The sequence below is a fragment of the Sylvia atricapilla genome, chromosome 17 (assembly GCF_009819655.1).
Source record: "Sylvia atricapilla isolate bSylAtr1 chromosome 17, bSylAtr1.pri, whole genome shotgun sequence".
Taxonomy (NCBI): Eukaryota; Metazoa; Chordata; class Aves; order Passeriformes; family Sylviidae; genus Sylvia; species Sylvia atricapilla.
In genome coordinates, this window is record NC_089156.1 from 10,390,358 (window position 1) to 10,410,429 (window position 20,072).

A 20,072-nucleotide genomic window follows, 5' to 3' on the forward strand; every position below is an offset into this window, starting at 1 on the left:
AAGTCTAACTAATTTTGGTTTTTAATAGTGATTTAAAAGGCTTCTTTTATTTGTGTCTCTGTGAATCTGGGCCCATCAGTGTGAGAGCAAACAGTTCTTGCAGCAGTGTGTAGGGCTTGTCAATAAACCAGGCAGAAAATTTCCTAAGGGGTCTGATTCCAAGGCTTTGGTGTAGTGAGGGTTTGGAGTATTACAGATTTGAACCAGGTGGGTTTAATTGTGCTTTTTAATTTCTATTGGGACATTCTTCAGTTACAAAGGGAAAATTGGATTAAAAAGATGATTGAGGTACCTCAGAACTTGGGGAGGAGACAACACAGCTGTGCCCTGACAGGTTGTGCTCAGAACTTTTCTGTAGTCAGGTGGAAGAGTGAACAGACACGAGTTTGGAGTCCACACTTTGTGGTAGGAAGTGCCAGGTTAGCTCAGAAAAGGGGAATTACAGCATCCAGCCAGTGGGATCCTTGGTATCCAGTTAGAGGGGCAGTGGGATTTGAGCCCTTTAGGGGAGTGAGAAGGTGGACTTGACCAGGGTGTGATGGATGGAACTCTCTGGGAAAGGGTCCATGGTGGGATGGAGAGCAGGAGGAAGCTGGCAGCAGCCACCTCCTGCTCCTCTGTGGGGTGAGAACTTCATTCCAAGCCATGAACTCTTTGCTGGTCCGTGTTTGGTGCCAGTTCCTGAGGAGAAGTACCTGACCCTGGATGGATTTCACCGGTTCGTGGTGGACCGCTCCAAGCAGGACATCCGGAGTGTGTGGAGAGCCATCCTGTCCTGTGGCTACGACCTGCACTTCGAGAGGTACAGCTTGCAAATCCCTTGGAGGAGGTGATACTGATCCACTGTGCTGCCTTCAAAACACTTGACCCCAAGTGTTCCTAATCCAAGAAGCTTTCACACTTCCATCTGTGGCTGCAAGGCGTGTAGGGAAATCGGTTATTTCCTCAAAATACGTTTTTAAAGTCGTGTTCTGACCAAATGCAGGTCCTGATTTCTTGTGCACAGCATGGCTGACACAATCAGATGCCACAGGGTCCTTTAGAGCTTCCAAACTGTGTAATAAAGTACCCTAAAGGGAACTGTAGCTCCATGTCTGTCTCTGGTTTCCTTCCCCAGCCAGTGCACTGAGTCATTGTTTAACTGGGAGGGTTGTTACTGGGTCAGAAAGGCTGTAGAAGACGGAAATGTTAAATTTCTTCTTAATTTTGTAGAGGAAGAAAGTCTCTCAAATGAATTCTCCTTATCTGCCTGTGTAAGGCCACAGGCTAACTGCCCCTTATCTCCAGAGGAGAGAGTGCACTGAGAGAGCTTAATAAGCAGTGCCTTTGTGCCTAATTATTTAATACCAGTGAGGAGAAGTGGGTGATGAATCAGCTCTTGGCCTCACACTGGGATTCTTGAAACAGCTCTGCTTGAGGAAAGGGGAGTGAAGAGCAGGGCACCTGCTGCTCCTGTAGGTGTAGTCCTGCTCCAGGTGTAGTTGTCCAGCACACTGTGGGTGAGCAGCTGTGCCCTGTCCCCTGCCAGGTGCGCCTGCATCGACGCGCGGCACGCGCAGAAGGCGTCGCGCAAGTGGAGCCTGGAGATGGACGTGGCCCTGGTGCAGTACATCAACCGCCTGTGCCGCCACCTGGCCATCACCCCCGCCCGCCTCCACCCCCACGAGGTGTACCTGGACCCAGCTGATGCTGCAGATCCCAGGATCTCCTGTCTCCTCAGTACGTGTGGGTGGTTGGCTTTGCTCAGGGGAAGAGTTGGGAGTGCTCCTGGATGTTCCTTTGGAGGTTGGAGGCTCAGTGGGGTGGGAGGAGTGCTGAGTCTGGCTCTTCTCTCTCCTTGGGTTTGTTTGGGCAAAGTCAGGGATGCACTGCAGCTGTTCCCTGCTCTCCAAGCAGAATTTCCAGCTCAGGCTGGAGCAGGAAATACCTGGTGAGTTCAGGGGAAGGAAGGCTGGATTTCCATTCTTGACTTAGGGCAGATTTTAGTCACCTAAATTCTGTTCTAAGCACTTCAGGTGGAAAATTCGATGATAATGGGAGATCCAGAAAGGAACATCAGGGGTGCTGTTCCTGCATCCTCAGCACAGGGATCAGAGGGGCTTGTGTGGCTCCTGCTGGGATTTGCAGGAGGCAAGAAATCTGTTCCTGTCTGTGACTGGCAGTTTCCCCCCACAGATGTCCCCGTGGAGAGCCTGAGGCTGCGCTTTGCCCTGCTGCAGTCCCTCAACACCACGCTGGAGACCTTCTTCCTGCCGCTGGTGGAGCTGCGGCAGACCGAGATGTACGGGAACAGCATCGCTGCCTTACTGCAGGAGGCCAAAGGTCAGCTGGGCTCTGACCCCAGGGCACTTCTCTCCTGCTTTGCTGCTAAGGGAGAGGGGGATTATCCTCCTGACACCGTGACCGTAGAGGGAGTTGTTCCATCTTCTATGTCTGTGGGTCTTTATCCTCTTGGGAGTATGCAGAGATCAAAACTCCTTATTAGTTAACAAGCAGGTCGGGTGAAAGTCTCAGGAGTTTGCTGTTGTAGCATTAGCAAGATCAAGAAAATACTAAGAGTACATTAGAGTATTTTTACAGCCTTCATTAGATATCAAAAAACCCCAAGATTTGGGTCATTTCATTGCCCAGATCTGTTTTCTGAAGGTGATACAGAATTCACCAGGGGTGTCAGTGTGTGAAAGGAGCTTTTTGTATTGGCCCAGCTGGAAGAAAGCACTCCTGAACCAGTGTGGGGGAGTGAGGAATGTTCAGAGATTTCTCTTCACAGAGATATGAGGTATTAAATATATTTTTGGGGCAGTGTCACAGCCCTATTTTTTATCACCATTTCTTGCCTGTAGCTTTGCTGTCAAAACATCTCAGATTGCTGAAAAGTATTTGGCAACGTGTTCCTATTTACAGAGATTGTGGTGGAGTTGCTGGGATCTATTTATAGAACACTGGAATTGTGTTCATCAGTGTTTCATCCCAGTGCACTTATTCCAGATAACATGAGGAGCAGATAGATGGGACTTGGAGAAACCTGGACTATGGAAGGTGTCCCTGGTGGAACTGGATGAGTGGAATCATGGAAACCATTCCATGATTCTATAATTTTTTTTTTTTTTTTAATTTAGATTAGCAATGCCTTACCTACTCAATGAAGGGGAAACTTTTATTCCACCATTGTCCACTGGAGAATTTCAGGGGTGGATTAACTGTGCCAAAATGTTTTTGTTTCTTCAGGTTTAATCTTTTATGACACAAAAGTCACTGTCATGAACAGAGTGCTCAATGCCACTGTCCAGAGAACTGCTGACCACGCAGCCCCAGAAATCACCCTGGATCCCCTGGAAATTGTTGGAGGTACAGGGCAGGCACAGATCCTTTCCAACCCCGTTTGTAACAAGTCAGAGCTGCTTTCCCCTGGCTCAGCTGCCGATTTGTGAGGCTGGAGGTTCATTTTTCCCTTTGTGCTGGGCAGGGGAGATCCGTTCCTCGGAGAATTCCTACTTCTGCCAGGCTGCCCGGCAGCTGGGCTGCATCCCCTCGTCCCAGCTCTGCGTCAAACTGGCCAGCGGCGGGGACCCCACGTACGCCTTCAACATCCGCTTCACCGGGGAGGAGGTGCACGGCACCAGTGAGTGGGGACAGGGGAGTGGGGACAGGGGACGGGGACACCGGGGAGTGGGGACAGGGGACGGGGACACCGGGGAGGGGACAGGGGACACCGGAGACAGGGCCACCGGGGAGGGAGGACAGGGGACTGGGCATCAGGGAGAGGGGACAGGGAGACCGGGGAGGAGGTGCACGGCACCAGTGAGTGGGGACAGGGGAGAGGGGACAGGGGACGGGGACACCGGGGAGTGGGGACAGGGGACACAGGGACACCGGGGAGTGGGGACAGGGGACACAGGGACACCGGGGAGGGGGGACAGGGGACGGGGACACCGGGGAGTGGGGACAGGGACACCGGGAGTGGGGACGGGGACACCGGGGAGTGGGGACAGGGACACCGGGGAGTGGGGACTGGGGACAGGGGCGCAGGGCACCAATGGGGAGGTGCACGGCACCAGTGAGTGGGGACAGGGACACCGGGGAGTGGGGACAGGGGACTGGGCACCAGGGAGAGGGGACAGGGGACACCAGTGAGTGGGGACAGGGGACACAGGGACACCGGGGAGTGGGGACAGGGGACTGGGCACCAGGGAGAGGGGACAGGGGACACCAGTGAGTGGGGACGGGCACCAGGGAGAGGGGACAGGGGACACCAGTGAGTGGGGACAGGGGACAGGGACACCGGGGAGTGGGGACAGGGGACTGGGCACCAGGGAGAGGGGACAGGGGACACCAGTGAGTGGGGACAGGGGACAGGGACACCGGGGAGGGAGGGGGGACAGGGGCACAGGGCACCAGGGAGTGGGGACAGGGGACACCGGGAAGTGGGGACTGGGGACAGGGGCGCAGGGCACCAGGGAGGAGGTGCATGGCACCAGTGAGTGGGGACAGGGACACCGGGGAGTGGGGACTGGGGACACGGCAGCAGGGAGGGGGGACAGGGACATAGGGCACCGGGGAGTGGGGACAGGGGGCACAGGGCAGCAGGGAGTGGGGACAGCAGGTCCATAGCAGCAGTGAGTGAGGACAGGGACAACCTGACATTCCCCAGGGACAGCTCAGCTCTTCGCCAGGACCTGTCTGATGTGGACTTTAAGGAGCACTACTTCCTCATGCGTGGGGAAAAAGACTGAGGTCCCACAGATGTTGGCTCTCTTTGGGGTGGTGGTTCCTCAGCGTTTGCACCAGGAGGAGACTAGATTTAGCTGTGGGCTGAGAGGATTCAGCTCTGCAGAGCTGTTCCATGGGGTAGGGAGGCAGATCCCAAAGGCAGATCCCTACTCTCCAAATCCACGTGGGCTGTGCTGGTCCTTGGGGAAGATCCATGGGGGAATGGAGCCGGAACACACTTCTGACATCACCAGCTCCTGTCACCTGTCTGAGGTGGAAAGGGAGGGAGTACAGCCATCAGCTGAGCCAAGGCTCAGTGAGGCCTTGTCCCAAGGGGAATTCCTGTCTTTTGAGGGGCTGTGGTGGCACTGACAGTGTTTATGAGGAGATAAATGTTGCTGTGGCTCAGCAGCTGTGCTGATCCCTGGAGCATCACCTCCATTGTTGTAGGACAGCCCCATCCATCTCCTAATCCAGCACCAAATCCCATTTGCAGGCCAGCTGGTAGAACAAATATTCCTGCTGTTCTTGGAGTGCTGGAAAGCAAAGCAGCACTTAGGAATTCAGCTGGGAACAAAGGAATATTTTCATTGTTTTCCCTCTCTCTTTTCCAGGTGGATCTTTCCGTCACTTCCTTTGGCAAGTGTGCAAAGAGCTCCAGAGCTCCTCCCTCTCCCTGCTCCTGTTGTGCCCCAGCTCTGCTGTCAATAAGAACAAGGTGTGAGATCCCAGTGCCAAAAATGAGGGTTTTTTTCTTTTTGGATGCTGGGTTTGAACAGGAGTGAGACTCATTTGGTCAGAGGTGCAGAGAGAGGCCTCAGATCCATGAAACGTAGCAGTTCCAAAACCTGGAGAGCTGGAATTGGGAGTTGGTGAATTCCATGTTGCACCTTTTGTGTGCAGCAAGTACTTGGAGAAGGAGCCAAGGCAGCAAAATGCAAAATGGAGCAGAGTTAAAGCTCCTGGGCAGCATTCTGAGTGAGGTTCAGTTGTTTGGTTTAGAGGTTGTCTGTCTCAAACTGGTCAAATTCCATGAATTCTTATTCTGTGGCCCTATTCTAGGAATGTCACCAGAAAGATTTGTCACATTGCCAGGAGAATAAGATGTTCCATTCATGCTATTTAATGCCTTATTTTGTGCAGTAGATGTTCTCTAGAAACAAGATAAAGCTGATAGTCCAAAGAACTCTGAGGAATTCCTTCCTGGGAATATTCTTAGGGTAGGAAACAGCTTGGTTCCCTCAGCATAAGACCAACTGTGTAGCAAACACGGCTGTGCAAATCCAGGCTCAGAAACATCCCACAGCTGAAAAACTTGGATATCAAACTGATGTAACAAGTCCAGAAAATTCTGAGAGTGTTGATCAACAGCTTGGCAAAATGGGAACCAACTTCCTGGGGTTGATTTGATCAGGAAGTGGTAAGGTGATAGCAGTGTGTAAATTACAGGGGCTCCTGCTGTGCTGGAGCAGATCCTTTGGTCCCCAGCTAAACATCATCCTTCCTGTCCCAGTCAGGAGCATTTCCAGTGTCAGTCTTGTCCCAGCTGCTCAGCCCTGCCCTGTGTGCCCTGTTCTCTCCACAGGGGAAGTACATCCTGACCCCCAGCCCCATCACCTACGCCGAGGAGCAGCTGTTCCATTTCTTTGGGCAGCTCCTGGGCATCGCCATCCGAGCTGACGTTCCTCTGCCCCTGGACCTCCTGCCCTCCTTCTGGAAGACCCTGGTGGGAGAGCCCCTGGATCCCGACGTGGATCTGCAGGAAGCCGACATCCTCACCTACAACTATGTCAAAAAATTTGAAAATGTAGGTCCCTTTTCCCTCTTCCCTCTTTTCCTCAAGATTCCCCCACGGCACATTGCTGGTGGCTGCCAGGTGGTTTTCATGGATCGGGGTTGGGAGATGAGTTGATTCCTCTTGGATGCAGGATTTTACATCCTGTTGCCTTGGAGAAGTTTCCCACACTCCCCTGCTGCAGGGCATGGTGAAATTCCAGCTTCTGAAATATTTACTGGAGTTGCTAAACCAGACCAGAACCCGAGCAGGATTTTGCTGTTGCAGCGAGTCCCCGTGGTGGTGACCAGCTCCTTGTCCTTGTCCCCTGACAGATCAGTGACGAGACGGAGCTGGAGGCTCTGTGTGCCGAAATCGCCTCCCAGCACCTGGCAACGGAGAGCCCCGACTGCCCCAACAAACCCTGCTGCAAATTCACCTACCTGAGCCTCACTGGGGAGGAGGTGGAGCTGTGTCCCAGGGGCAGGCACATCCCTGTGGGGTAAGGAAGCAGCTTTCCAGGCAGGATGTGGCACAGAACATCTCTGGGATCGTTCTCCAAGCACAGCCTCTCCAGAGGAGCTTTTGTAACAAGTTGGAATGATCTGGGAAAGCTTTGCTCTGTGAGAAGCTGGGAGAACTTGGGATCCTTGGTGCTCTTTGGCTCTGGAAGAGACAGAGAACCAGAGCTGGTCCCAGCTGTGAGGGCTCCCAGTTGTGGTGGATGGGCAGGTGGGAGGAGAGGAGGGAGCAGAGGACAGTGGGAAGCATCAGAATGCAAAGTGTGTATTGCTGACTCTGGATTATTCCAGATTGGGATCTCTCCATAGAACTCTTGCATGTGTAATAACGCAGGGTGGGGCACGAGGGCTCTCCCAGGTGTTCCTCCCTCATCCCAGATCTGTGCCCCTGCAGGTGGGAGAACAAGGACGTGTACGCGGCCGCCATCCGGAGCCTGCGGATGCGGGAGCTGCAGACCCCGGAGTGCATGACAGCAGTGAGGGCAGGGCTGGGCTCCATCATCCCCCTGCAGCTCCTGACCACACTCACCCCCCTGGAGATGGAGCTGAGGACCTGTGGCCTTCCCTACATCAACCTGGAATTCCTCAAGGTGCTTGGCCACACTCCTATGGGACAGAGAGGGGGATCCTCCCATGGGAAGGTGGGAGGGAGAATCTTCTGCTTCTGGTGCAGCCAGAACATCCTTAGGGAACTGCTTGGACACCCCTTTGCCCCCAAGGAAGTTTATTAAGATTTCACTGGATTCAGGAAATAATAGGGTGGGGCTTGTACAGAGAGGAGTAAGAGTTGGAACTTCCCTTATTTAAAAGTGGTGGGGAAGATTCCTGAAGGGAGAGGGCAGAGCAGCGGTGGACACGTGTCCCTGTCCCCTCAGGCACACACCATGTACCAGGTGGGCCTGATGGAGACCGACCAGCACATCGAGTTCTTCTGGAGCGCCCTGGAGATGTTCACGCAGGAGGAGCTCTGCAAGTTCATCAAGTTTGCCTGTAACCAGGAGAGGATCCCCTTCACCTGCCCCTGCAAGGACGGCGGCCCCGACACCGCCCACGTGCCCCCTTACCCCATGAAAATCGCCCCCCCCGACGGCGCCGCAGGTACGGAACGGCCACTTCCCGAGGGACAGGGGCTGCTGCTGCTCCCAGCCCTGTCCCAGCCCCTCTCAAACCGCTGCTTCGTGAGCACTGACAGAGAGGGGCAGGTGGCTGTGAGGGTAAATGAGGAGAGAATTGGGCTTTAAATGATGTAGAAATAAAATTTTACATAAAACTTCAACTGCATCCAGTGAGAGGTTCCCTGCCCATGGTGGGAGAGTGGAACTGGATGAGCTTTAAGATCTCATTCAACCCAAACTGTTCTGGGATTCCACTATTAAAACTTTGCCCTGTAGAGATGCAGAGAGACTTCGCTATTTGTCTGAAATGCTTTTAAACTTATTAAACTATTGGAAAAACATTGGCATGACGCCTGAGGGAGAAGCGCAGAACCATTTACGATTCAAAAGACCCAGAGCAGGCAGGGATTGGATTTTGGATGCCCTCGGGAAGGGAAGTGTTGGGTTCAGTTTTAACCTGTCCCGGTGGCTGTCCTGCAGGTTCCCCGGATTCCCGGTACATCCGAGTGGAGACGTGCATGTTCATGATCAAGCTCCCGCAGTATTCCTCGCTGGACATCATGCTGGAAAAGCTCCGTTACGCCATCCACTACCGGGAGGATCCACTCAGCGGCTGAGCAGGAGCAGGGAACGCCTGGAGGTGACTCCGTGACTCTGCCCAGTGGAACCCCTTCAGTTCCCATCCAGCACCTCCCGTGGGATCAGCTGGGGGATAATTTATTTCCTGAACTTTCGTTCCTGTTACAGTAATTCCCGGAAGACTTCCATTTTGTATTCGTAGACTTTGTGGTGGACTGGTTCTTTTGCTGCCTTGTTTGTGGAATATTTGTAGGATAGTTTAGTAAAGACCGGTTTGTGTATAATTTAATTTGGGGAAAAACAAAAACCTTTCCACCTGTACATTTCTAATTTTGTAATCCACAATGCCCTGTGCAAACACCACTGGCAGGGAGGGCATTCCCAGGCCGGGAGCCTTTGGAGGGGAAGGCTCATGGATCGCTCTCACCCGAGAGGTTTTTGAGTACAAAAATGCCAAGTTTGGCTGTGGGGAGGGAATCACTGCAGGGTGTGGGCAGGAGCAGAGCACAGGTAGGATTTGTGGCACTTGCTTGAGTTTTGAAGCAGGAACTTTGCTGCCAAACTGCTTTTCCACCTTTCCACCACTTTCCTTGAATTTTTTTTAAACTCTGACCAAGCACACGGGGGCTGCCACAGGGAACTGGGGGGTTCAGCTCAACACTTCTGGGAAAGTTTCCAAGAGAACAGTGAAAGGGCCATGATTCCATTGGGTTCCTGCCCTAGATGTTCTTGAGTATCTGCTTTGCTTAGCAACAAAATAATTTATTGTAATTAAAATATGAGCAGAACAAAACAGCTTCTCTCCAAAGGGTGTAAGATACCACAGTCCATCCCAAAAATCCAGGACTTTATCCCATTTCCCAAAGAGCTCTCAGAACAACCAAGGGGTGCTCAAAACACCTGGAACTTGTTTTTGTACTCAAAATCTTTGATCCAAGAGCAAATTATCCTAAAAACCTCTGACACCCGGCAGGAGAAGGAAGTCACCCGCTGGAAGATAAAGCTCCTGTTCTGTGTGGAAAGCTGGGAGCCGACTGCAGAGCAGGAACAGCTCCACGTTTCACTGGTGTTCTGTGGAATGTGCTGGGTGGTTCAGAGCGGCCCCTCCACAGGTGTCTCATCCCTCACCAGGATTTCTGGGACTCCAGTTTTGCTGATCCCTCGGATCCTGAGTTCTGAGGAAGACACCATCCTGGAATCCGTCGGTGCTGCCCGTGAGCCGAGCGCCGGCGCGGAGCCGCCCGAGAGGCTCTGGCTGAGGTGACTGAACCTTCAGCTCCACGTCCCGTGGCTCCAGAACAGCTCCCGGGAATCCCAAATGTATTTATTGTACATTATTGTGAATAGTGGGAACGCTGAGTGCGTGGGATGCGGGAGAGGCCGTGTGAGTTGGGGATGGGTGTCCTTGTTCTTCCGTGAGCGAGTGGGAATGGGAATGTGTGTGCAGCAGTCGTAGGTAGTCGTCGGCATCCGGAGTCTCCCAACCCCGTGGTTAGGAAGCTGTTACCCTCCCAATGCATATTGCCCTGTCCAGGGAACAGATCCATGTAGGAAGAATATTTACTCTTGAATCTCGTCCATTTCCTGGTAGAAGCGTTTATGTAGCTCAGAAACCACTCGGAGCAAGCGGGAACACCTGGAGTTTACAAAGACCGAGGGAAAACGAAGCCCAAGGGGCGGCTTGGAGCCGGTTTGTTCCCGTCGGGACACACATTCCCAGACAGGAAACGTGGGGAACGCCGGCTGGATCCCATGGCAGAGCTGTGGCCCTGGCTTGGGCTCTCTCTGGGCTCGTCCAGGGCTCCAATCCTGAAATGCTGAGGGGCCACCCCAGAGGGCTCCGTGTGCCAGCGGTTCCCAAGGCTCCAGTTCCAGCTGTGAGTAAGAAACTGCTGCTACTGTGCGTGTGCTCCTTTGGGAAGCACATCCGAGTGGAGCACACCTGCACCCGGCCCCGGGCGTGTGCTGGAACGTTACTTGATCCGTATTTATTACAGTTAATTATTTATGATTACAAATAACGAACTTCTCGTCGCTGCCGTTTGCACCTGGGGGTGTAAATGAAGCTTCTTCTACAGGACAAATGTCGCACCAGTAACCAACTTCCATCGACTTCGGTTTGTTCTGGAGAACAGGATGAGCCCCACAAGAGGAATTGTGGGAGTTTCTTGGCTTTTTTTTTTTTTTTTTTTTTTTAATTCCATGCTCCTGGGAAGGAAGTGCTGCAGCACCTCAGCTGTGGCTCAAATGGCCTTTTAATTCAAGCTTTTCTAATCATCCTTAATTCCTCGTGCTTTAAATGAACTTGACATTGTCTGTACTAGGCTTGTTTGTCGAAGCAAAGATTGGTTTGTGATGATTATTATTATTTTTTTTAATATATATTCATTCAGAATGTAAAATTATACTAAACAATGGAAAAACTCTGGAGCTGGGTATTAGTTCTAGCTTGGTGTGTGTCCATCTCGGTTCCATACACGGCATTAACCTGTAAGTGCTCTTGGCCATCGAGTGTACACCTGCATAAAGGAGATTCTTAACATCCCTGGAGGTGTTGGTGTCCTTCTTTGGGGCTGCAGGGAATGGGATCTGCTGCTGGAGCTGCCTGAGGCAGAGGGCAGAAGGGGGATAAAAGGGAGCTGCAGCTTCTCTGTTGAAATCCCACTTCCCTGGGTTCTTTGGGTGAACTTGGAACAAAACGTAAGGATTTTGTCCCAAAGGGGAGCACAGCCACTGCTGAGGTTGTTCCTCTGGGCTATTCCTTGTGCCTGAGGCACAGCACAGGCTCTGCCACCTCAGACAATAATTATTTGTCATACTTAATGATTCCTGAAACACGGCACCCCATTATCCATCCCAAACATCAGGGACCAGCTCCCATTCCCTGATCTTCCCACAGCCCTGCTCCAGGAATGGGAAGAACAGAGGTTTGGTGTCCCTCTGTTTTTAAATACCTTCATTCTTCTTTTCTTGTCTAAATAAACACATTTGGTGGGAACATCTGTAAAATGTCTTTATTTGGGGAGGAAGTTCCCTCCAGCCATTGCTGGGCTCTGGCTGTTCCCATGGGATGGAGTTGGCACCTGAGACCCCTGTCCCAGGGGTGGCTCATGAGCCCTGCCTGTGCCATCTGCTGCACTTCCTTCATCAGGTTGATGCTCAGGGTGTTATCTAGGATCTGCTCCACTTCCCAAAATCCCGGGGATTCCAACAGGAACAGAACCCAGGAGAGGAATGGATCCTCCCACTGTGGGGTGGGGACATGCCCTCAGCCCAGGGGCTGTGGTCACATGTCACCCCAGGGGACAGATGGCACTGCACAACGGTTTGCGACAGCATCAGAGAAATTTTATTCCAAGGAACTTAAGAAGCTTTTAACTTGAAAATGCAGCACTGAGAAACCTTGGAGCCCAAACCCTGCTCTGTGTGGGACAGGACTGGAGCATGGACTGCTCCCTGTTGGTGTCACCAGCTGTGCCTGAGCACTCCAGGGCTCGGGGTGACACAAATCCCATCCCAGGGTGGCACGAGGAGCCCACACGGACACAGAACTCAGGTGGGGCCCAAGGTGAGACTCAATTAGATGCCTTGGGGGTGATGCTGGAGGCAATCAGAGACATAAAAACCTGAACTTTGCTCTCACAGATTAAAAATAGAGATTTAGAAAATGGTCAAACTGCCTACAAATTGAAGCCGAGTGTCAGAATTTCCTTGCACTTGGACCAGCAAGTCCAGCAGAGCCTGGGGCCGGGCGCTCCGTGTTTTCCACAGGCACTGGCTCACTCCTCCGGGCGTCCGGCTGCTGGGCTCTGGGCTTTGGCCTTAGGGGAGAGGGAGAAGAAAAATGCTGGGTTTGAATGTGGTGTAACAAGGGGGAGGCTGTAAAAAGCAGCTCCTTGTCCTGGCAAAACCATCAGAGCTGTCCCTGCAGCCTCACCTTGGAGCTCCGGCGCCGGAGGCCGCTGCGCCCGTCCGACAGCCCCAGGCTCCTTCCTCCTGCGGCGCTGGAGCTGCGGGACAACAGGGACACCCTGAGAGGAGGCAAAGCCACCCGTGCTGGAGAAACACAGGGCAACACAGCAGGGAGACGGGGAAGGGAGAGGGAGAGGCCCTTGTGCCTCCTCTGACACTGGCCCAGATGTTTCAGCAGCAGAACCAGCTCCCGTTTGGAGCCCAGGTGAGAGCAGAGCACTCCCATGGACAGGTAATGAGGCCTTATCCTACATTTTATCCCAGTGACCTGTGGGTCTGTTCTATTTCGAGGTAAAAACCTACATTTGTTGTTTGAAGCTCAGATAAGCACCAGCCAAAGTCAGCTGGGTGGATCTGAAAGCCTTTGAAAACCCTTTCAGACAGAGGCAAAGCCAAGATGCAGATTTGCACTGTAAGAAGCAGAATGGACCAGAAGGCAAAGGCATTACCTTGGCTGGGCTGGAGAAGCTCTGGAGGAGCTGGAAGTGAAGGTTTCTGCCTGGAAGTGCTGAGCAGGTCTTGCCCGGGGTGCTGTCCCAGCTGCAGAGTCACGTCTGTCCTTCTGTGTCCCCTCGCTGCCATTCCCCTTCCCGAGCTTCCCCCGGGCAGCCGGAGCGTTTCCGGCTCCCCCTGGAGGGGACAACGCCGTGTCCCCAGCCTTGGCCACCTCCGTCCTCAGCCTGGGCCCTGCAGCAGGGCACAGCCTCAGCTTCCCAAAGCCTTCTGCGTGCCAGGGAGAAACATCTCCTGCAGGGACAGGACGTGGAGCAGTAACCTCAGCAGGAACAGTAACCTCAGCATCAGGAACAACCCCAGTGTCCGTCCCAGGATCCCCAAGGATACAGTTCCAGCGGTTTAACCCTCCCTCCCTAAACCCAGACCAAGAGCAGAGGATGGAGGGGTTCTGAGACAGAACAGGGTGAGAACATCTCAGTGCAAGCACAGGGGAGCTTAGGCCGTGCCCTGCCCACACCTTGGTGCCGGATCCGTCGCCGCGCCGGCTCTGGCGATTCCCGTCTGTCCCCGTGGGGCTGGGGCAGCTCCCGAGCTGGAATGTCCCCTGTGGGGCTGGCAGGGCGCAGGTCACAGTGGTGCTGCAGCACAACAGCAACAGGGAACACAAGAACGCACAGGGCTGGGGTCAAGTGAAGCTCTCTCAGGTGAAAATTCCTGGGCGAACACTGCAGAGCAGCAGCACTTGGGGACGTTAAGGTGAGTAGGGAATTGTTATTGTGGAATTCAGAATGGTTTAGGTGGAAAGAGATCTTAAAGCTCATCCAGTTCCATCCCCCTGTCAGGCTGGACTGGGATTGGAGCAACCTGGGCTACTGGAAGGTGTCCCTGCCCATGGCAAGGGGTGGGATGGGCTTCAACATCCCCTCTAACCCGAACCATTCTGGGATTCTGTGATCTGCTCTGGAGTTCCATTCAGTCTCATTCCCAGAACACTGAATTTGCTGTCTCCCAGGAGAGGAGGGGCCCAGAACAACCAACCCAAACTCTAGCAGTTTGTTGGGACTAAGAATGTGAATGAGCTGTGACACAGAGAATGGGTGAGCTCAGCATTCTCCCATCTTGTCTGTATCAGCAGCAGATTCCAGAGGACTCTTCCCTGGGCACACCACTCCCAGGGCTGGAGTCTCTGCTTCCCCTCCCACCCAGTTTTACCCTTGTGCTCCTCTCCCCCCTCAGCTGACTCATCCAGCGTTCAACTTCCCTTTCTTTGTGACTCAAACATTCTGATTGTGCAACTTTCGGGCCCTTTTGTTTAGTTTCATTACAAGAGCTTTCAAATTAATCCAGTACTTTTCAGGAGGAGCCTCAGCGTGGCACAACCCTTCACAAGGATCCCAGAGCTTTGTGTGGGAAGATCTGAGCCAGGGCCAGCTCCCTGAGCTCCTGAAATGTCCCAGAGGAGCCCCTGGGATGGGGGCCAACAGTGGGATGTGACCCAACGGATCCTGTTCTGTTCAGTACCTGGTGATGAAAGAGAATCTCCTCTTCCAGCTGGATGCCACAGAATTCACATGGAATCATGATGTCTCCTTCTGCCTGGACAGCTTGGGGCTGGGATGAAGGGACAGTCCTGTGGCTGTTGGAGCCCCCAGCTCGCAGACCACTGTATTCCCATGGATTTGGAGAGGAACTTCTCTTACTGAACGAGGCAAAGGCACTTGCTGGGTTACACCCTGTCTGTTACACAAACAACACGGAAAAATCACCATTCCTGATGAGCCAGGTGGGCAATGAAAACCGCTTTCCTTGGCAAACACCCAAATGCCAGAGTTCTCCCAATGTCACCCACACCCACTTCAGTGACAGCCACAGAAAAGTCTTCACTGTAAACCCCAAGACACAGGGAAGTCCCAAACCTGGTGAAGGATCAGATCTTCAGCAGGACACAGCTCCTCACAGAACTCGCAGGGCAACATGATCATCTCCTGGTCTGCAAGAGAAGGAAGGATTACATCCTCTGTGGAGTCTGGTAAAAACACCTCCTGCTGCATCATTAAACTCTATGGTGCCATTTCTCCTCTCAGAAAAAGCTGCACTCCAGCTTTCCCCCAGATCCTCCTTCCCACCATTTTTATTTCCACAAGAACCTTCTTCCCCACCTGGGCTCCCGCCATACACCAAGGTCACAGACACACTACTTTTAATAAGCTCTTATTTCTTCACTTGCAGCTTTGCTTTAGGAGTCTAAAAATTACTTATTTTGACCTTTAAAAACACTTAGGTGATCTTTAACATTCCCAATCTAAATTTTCCTTTTCCCCTCCCCTCAAATTTAAGGATAAATCCCACCACAACAGTGTTCATACCTATTTTCCTGTGGTTTGATGTGCTAAAGGACCCTGGAGAGTCACAGGAGATGTTGGACAGGTCCATCCCACCACGATGGGCAGATTGTCCAGACTCTTTGGTGTGGTCATATTCCCAGAAATCCCTGGGGATGTCAGCTGCAGTATTATGGTGAGGATTATTCTCACTTTGCAGGCTAAGAGCCAACACATAGTCCAGGTCAGCGTTCCAGTCTTCAGGAAGTTGGGAATGAAGGATTTCAGGTCTCTCTAGCTCATCCCCTTCAAAAGAGAAACATTGTAAATTTGGGAGAGCATCAAACCTGCCACCAGCAGCTCCCTCTGGACATCAGACTCAGCCCCAGAGTCTTACATGTGGACTCTCCTAGAGTTCAGCATCTCACAGCCAAGGGCACCTCTACCAAATCCAGGAGGATGGAGAAAAATCACTGCCCAAATTACAGGGAGCAAACAACTCCAGTTTCATTTTTAAGCCAGGTGTTTTGAGACAAAAAAGAAGGAAGTAACTGGGCTTTTATCCCAGTTACCTCAGGACTCCTGGCTTACACCTCATTCCATGGGTAAACATTCCTGCTTGGGGCCTCTGGAGTGTTCACTATCCTGTATTTTCACAGAAAGGAACCACAGAACCTCACACCTGAACCAGCTACCAAACGAGCAGCCAGTTCTTCTTCCTTTGTGCACTTTTTTCTCACTTTTGATTTCTTCATGCTGATTCTGCAAATACCCTTAAGGTTCCTGTCCTTTGGGGTTCTGTCCCTTAACATTCTGTCTTTGGGGGTTCTGTCTCTGGAGTTGTGTCCCATAAGGGTTCTGTCCCTAAGGTTCTGTCCCTGGTGTCCCTTAAGGGTTCTGTCCCTAAGGTTCTTGTCCTTAGGGCTTCTGTCCTTTAAGATTCTGTCTTTAGGGGTTCTGTCCCTAAGGTTCTGCCCCTGGAGTTGTGACCTTTAAGGGCTCTGTCCCTAAGGTTCTGCCCCTGGAGTTTCGTCCCTTAAGGGCTCTATCCCTAAGGCTCTGTCCCTGTAATTCTACCCCTTAAGGGCTCTGTCCCTAAAGCTCTGTCCCTGGAGTTGTGTCCTTTAAGGGCTCTGTCCCTAAGGTTCTGTCCCTGGAGTTGTGTCCCTTCACGGCTCTATCCCTAAGGCTCTGTCCCTGGAATTCTACCCCTTAAGGGCTCTGTCCCTGGAGTTGTGTCCCACAGCTGCTCCAAACCCTTTCCCAGCTCTGGCTCCTCCCAGGCCCATCCCCGGTACCTGCCGGCTGTCGGCTCCTCCTTTCCCCATCCTCATTCCCGACTCCTGGCGCTGTCCTGCTGCCCCTGCTCGCCTTCTCCTCCCTGCCACAGGCCCGGGGGTGCTCCTTGAGCTCCCTGAGCAGGACGTTGCGGCCGCAGCGCCCGCAGGGCTCGGTCCTGGCCCCGCAGAACAGCTCGTGCTCCTGCAGCTTGTTGAAGGCCAGCTGGATGTCACAGAACTGGCACAGCACGGGCCTCAAGGGGCACGAGGATGCCTGGGGAAACACACAGGATTACTCTTCCCACGTGGAACGCTGAGTTTCCTCAGCTCTGGAGCTCTCTCTGGTGTGTTCTCAGCCATATCCAAAGGAATAACCTGGAATGAGCCACAGTGTGACAGCAGCAATATTTTGGAGGCACAAACCGGGCAGCTGAAGCTCCTCAGACACTCAGGACAGGATTTTAAACCTGCCAGGGTCATGTGGAGCTTCCTGGGTTTGGGTTTTAGACACCACCCAAAATGCAGTTTCATTCCACGAAGCACAGCTAGAATCCACACTGGTTTTTAGGGAATGGAGTTACAGCTCATTTACTGCTCAACAGGAACTGCCTGGACAGGTTCTGTACCCCACACTGAGCAACAGGTGAGGTGCCCTTCAAAAGGGGTTAAAAATAGATAAAATACGTGATATTTGCAGATGCTGCACTAACAAATCATCACTTGCTTTACAATCCAAAAGCAGCACACAGACACAGGCAGGATTAGCTACTCCCACGGCTTAGAACTGGACAGATTTCCAAAGAAAATCCTTTTTTCCTCAGCAATCAGCAGGCTGAGGTGGCAGTTCCAGAGCTGTCTCTAAAGGAGCCCACAGGAAGGGAAGAGATGACATTTATAACAAGATTGTCTGTGACAGCAGCCAACTGGATTGAGAACTCAGAAAATCCCACTCTGGCCTATTTTAGTTTATTTTACAGGCTATTTTTAAAGTCTGTTTGGACAGATTGAGTTATTAAAAGTCACACAATGGCTCCAGCAGAAACATGAAACAGTAAAGGAATGAAAAAAAGTCAAGTCAATCGTATTTTAAATAGCTATTTTTCAACTGACAAGGACAAAAAAAATCACAAATTATCACAGCCCTAAGTGGCTCCAGGACTCTAAGGCAGTTTCCAATTCCTTCTCCCAGGGGGTGTGAATTTAGGAAGCATCACTCAATAAAAGGATGCACAAGCCCCAGGCTGGAATCTTAGTGCTGCCTGACAGAGAGGCTCTGGGATCAGTGAAACACCAGAGCATCCCCCAAGGGTTCAATCACATAAAATCCACCAACCTCGTGATCCTTCAGGAGGCTGCTCTCCATCTTCATCCTACACTTGCAGGTGACCTAGAGCAAAGAGACCTCATGAGATGAATTAGCACAGAAATGAGCAGCTCCAGAGCAGAGATGTCTCTCACCTGCACATGTTCAGACTCAATGTGGTTCTTCATCTCTGACTTGGGGATGGAGTCGCTGCAGTAGGGGCATATTTCAATATTTCTTCGACAGTGGATTTCGTGGATGATGAAATTGACTGCAGGAATATCCTTTTTGCTGTGAGAAAGTCGCTGAGGTTACTGAGCAGAAACACACTGACAACAAATCCAAGCAGTTGTTCACAGGGAAAAAAATAATGCTAAGAAAGATTTCAATGAATTCATGGTTTAAAGTGAGTAGAGAAAGGCCTCAAGGTTCCAGCACAGGTGGATATTAATGTATTTAACATGTAGAAGTCACATTACATTAAGATAAAATCCGGGTGGATTTATTTCCTTATGTGAAAAGCAAATCTTGCAGCACAAACAAGTTATCGCCAGGGTTCAAGTTAATAAATTAGTCTGAGAAGATAAAAGTTTCTTCCTGAAAATAACTTGGCTCTGAGAGGTCAAACAGTGTTTTGGAAAGCAGTCAAACCCTGCTTTTTTTATACCTGACAGATCCTGTTCCAGGATAATGGAACCATGGAATGGTTTGGGTTGGAAGGGACCTTAAAGCTCACAGGGACACCTTCCACAGGCCAGGCTGCTCAGAGCCCCAGCAGTAACAACACTGCTCTGCACCCCAAAATTCCCCAACTCACCTCATTTCTAAAATGCTCATTTTCTGTCTTGAAACCAAGCACAAAAGGACCAAAAGGAACTGAGGCACCTGGAGCTCAGTCCTTACTCCTGCCTCAAACAGGCAGCAACATTTCTACATGGATCATCCTCTTCCCAAGAAATCCACCTTGAAAACACCTAAATTAATCTTATAACCTTTTGTTTGTTAAACCCCAGCTGTTCAGCTCTCTCCCTTGCCAGATCCCAGGCAGCCAAAAGCCTGGCAAAGCAACAAAGTCCAACAGCAGCGACTGAACTGCACAGACCAAACAAACCAAACTGATATTGCAAGAAACGGGATTCTGATGTCTCTCGGGGAAAAACAGCTACAGAAAAAGTTAATTTCTTTAGCTGCTTGTATTCGAGAGACAACTTGTGAGGTGCCTCCTTACCAGCCACTGGATTACCAACGCTGGGGCTCTGCAGAGAGGCGTAATCAAAGAGAAAAACTTCCACAACAACACTGCCTACCGATCCTATTTTTGTATTTCTGCTCCCGAGCCACGGAACTGCTGAAGAACAACTTGGGCTGGTGTACTTCGTGCAGAACTCACTGAAAACCGAGGCTGCGTTTTGATCCGAACGTTTCGGTTTCTATTTAGCTCCCTGCCAAGTCAGAAGGGAAATCCGACGCACAAACGCTTAGAGAGAGGCCGTTCGGTCTCGTCGGGCGTTTCACAGCACTCCGAGGAGCCGTACCCCGATACACACCGAGCCCGGCCCCACGGCCCCGGCGCCCCGGCCCCGGCCCCACGGCCCCGGCCCCACGGCCCCGGCCCCACGGCCCCGGCCCCACGGCCCCGGCCCCACGGCCCCGGCCCCACGGCCCCGGCCCCACGGCCCCGGCCCGGCCTTACCAGTTTTCGCAGAGCCGGGACTCGGCCGCGGGCACGGCCGCGATGGCCATGGCTCCGAGCGGGGCCGGGCCCGCTTCCCTCACAGCCCCGAGCACCGGGCCCGGCGGGTGCAGCGCGGGGAGCGAGCGGCGAAGCCAAAGCGCGGCCCTGAGGGGATCGCTCGGGGTGCCGCTGCCGGCTGCCCCCGGCCTACTGAGGGCGGGCTGAAGGTGCCGGGGGCCGGTGCCGATCTGTGGTGTCGCGGCCCCAGTCGGGTGGGGTGCGGTGAGGTGAGGTGAGGCGGGTGCCGATGCCTGTCGGTGCCGGTGTGTCCCGGTGTGTCCCGGTGTGTCCCGGTGTGTCCCGCTG

The 20,072-nt window shown here is 52.5% G+C and overlaps 2 protein-coding genes across 4 annotated transcripts in view; one reads left to right on the forward strand and one right to left on the reverse strand.

Moving 5' to 3' along the window:
• The window catches only part of HECTD4 (HECT domain E3 ubiquitin protein ligase 4), a 66,027-nt gene extending 54,783 nt beyond the window's left edge, over positions 1–11,244 (forward strand). For all 3 annotated transcript variants that reach the window (XM_066331597.1, XM_066331598.1, XM_066331599.1), the window contains exons 66-76: positions 679–802; positions 1,529–1,719; positions 2,176–2,322; positions 3,229–3,348; positions 3,467–3,622; positions 5,325–5,428; positions 6,296–6,517; positions 6,820–6,986; positions 7,400–7,595; positions 7,881–8,103; positions 8,601–11,244. In XM_066331597.1, the coding sequence (XP_066187694.1) occupies positions 679–802; positions 1,529–1,719; positions 2,176–2,322; positions 3,229–3,348; positions 3,467–3,622; positions 5,325–5,428; positions 6,296–6,517; positions 6,820–6,986; positions 7,400–7,595; positions 7,881–8,103; positions 8,601–8,737 (1,787 nt within the window). In that variant the 3' untranslated portion in view covers positions 8,738–11,244. The remainder of the gene's footprint in view (positions 1–678; positions 803–1,528; positions 1,720–2,175; positions 2,323–3,228; positions 3,349–3,466; positions 3,623–5,324; positions 5,429–6,295; positions 6,518–6,819; positions 6,987–7,399; positions 7,596–7,880; positions 8,104–8,600) is intronic.
• Positions 11,245–12,025: 781 nt separating this feature from the next.
• On the reverse strand, positions 12,026–19,826 carry TRAFD1 (TRAF-type zinc finger domain containing 1). Its single transcript, XM_066331600.1, has 11 exons — positions 19,725–19,826; positions 18,187–18,322; positions 18,062–18,115; positions 16,747–17,002; positions 15,494–15,754; positions 15,044–15,117; positions 14,649–14,864; positions 13,645–13,765; positions 13,121–13,418; positions 12,637–12,709; positions 12,026–12,520 (listed from the first exon to the last, which is right to left on the reverse strand). The coding sequence occupies exons 1-11, from the start codon at positions 19,772–19,774 to the stop codon at positions 12,479–12,481; spliced, it is 1,581 nt and encodes a 526-aa protein (XP_066187697.1). The 5' UTR covers positions 19,775–19,826; the 3' UTR covers positions 12,026–12,478.
• Between the last annotated feature and the right edge of the window lie 246 nt (positions 19,827–20,072).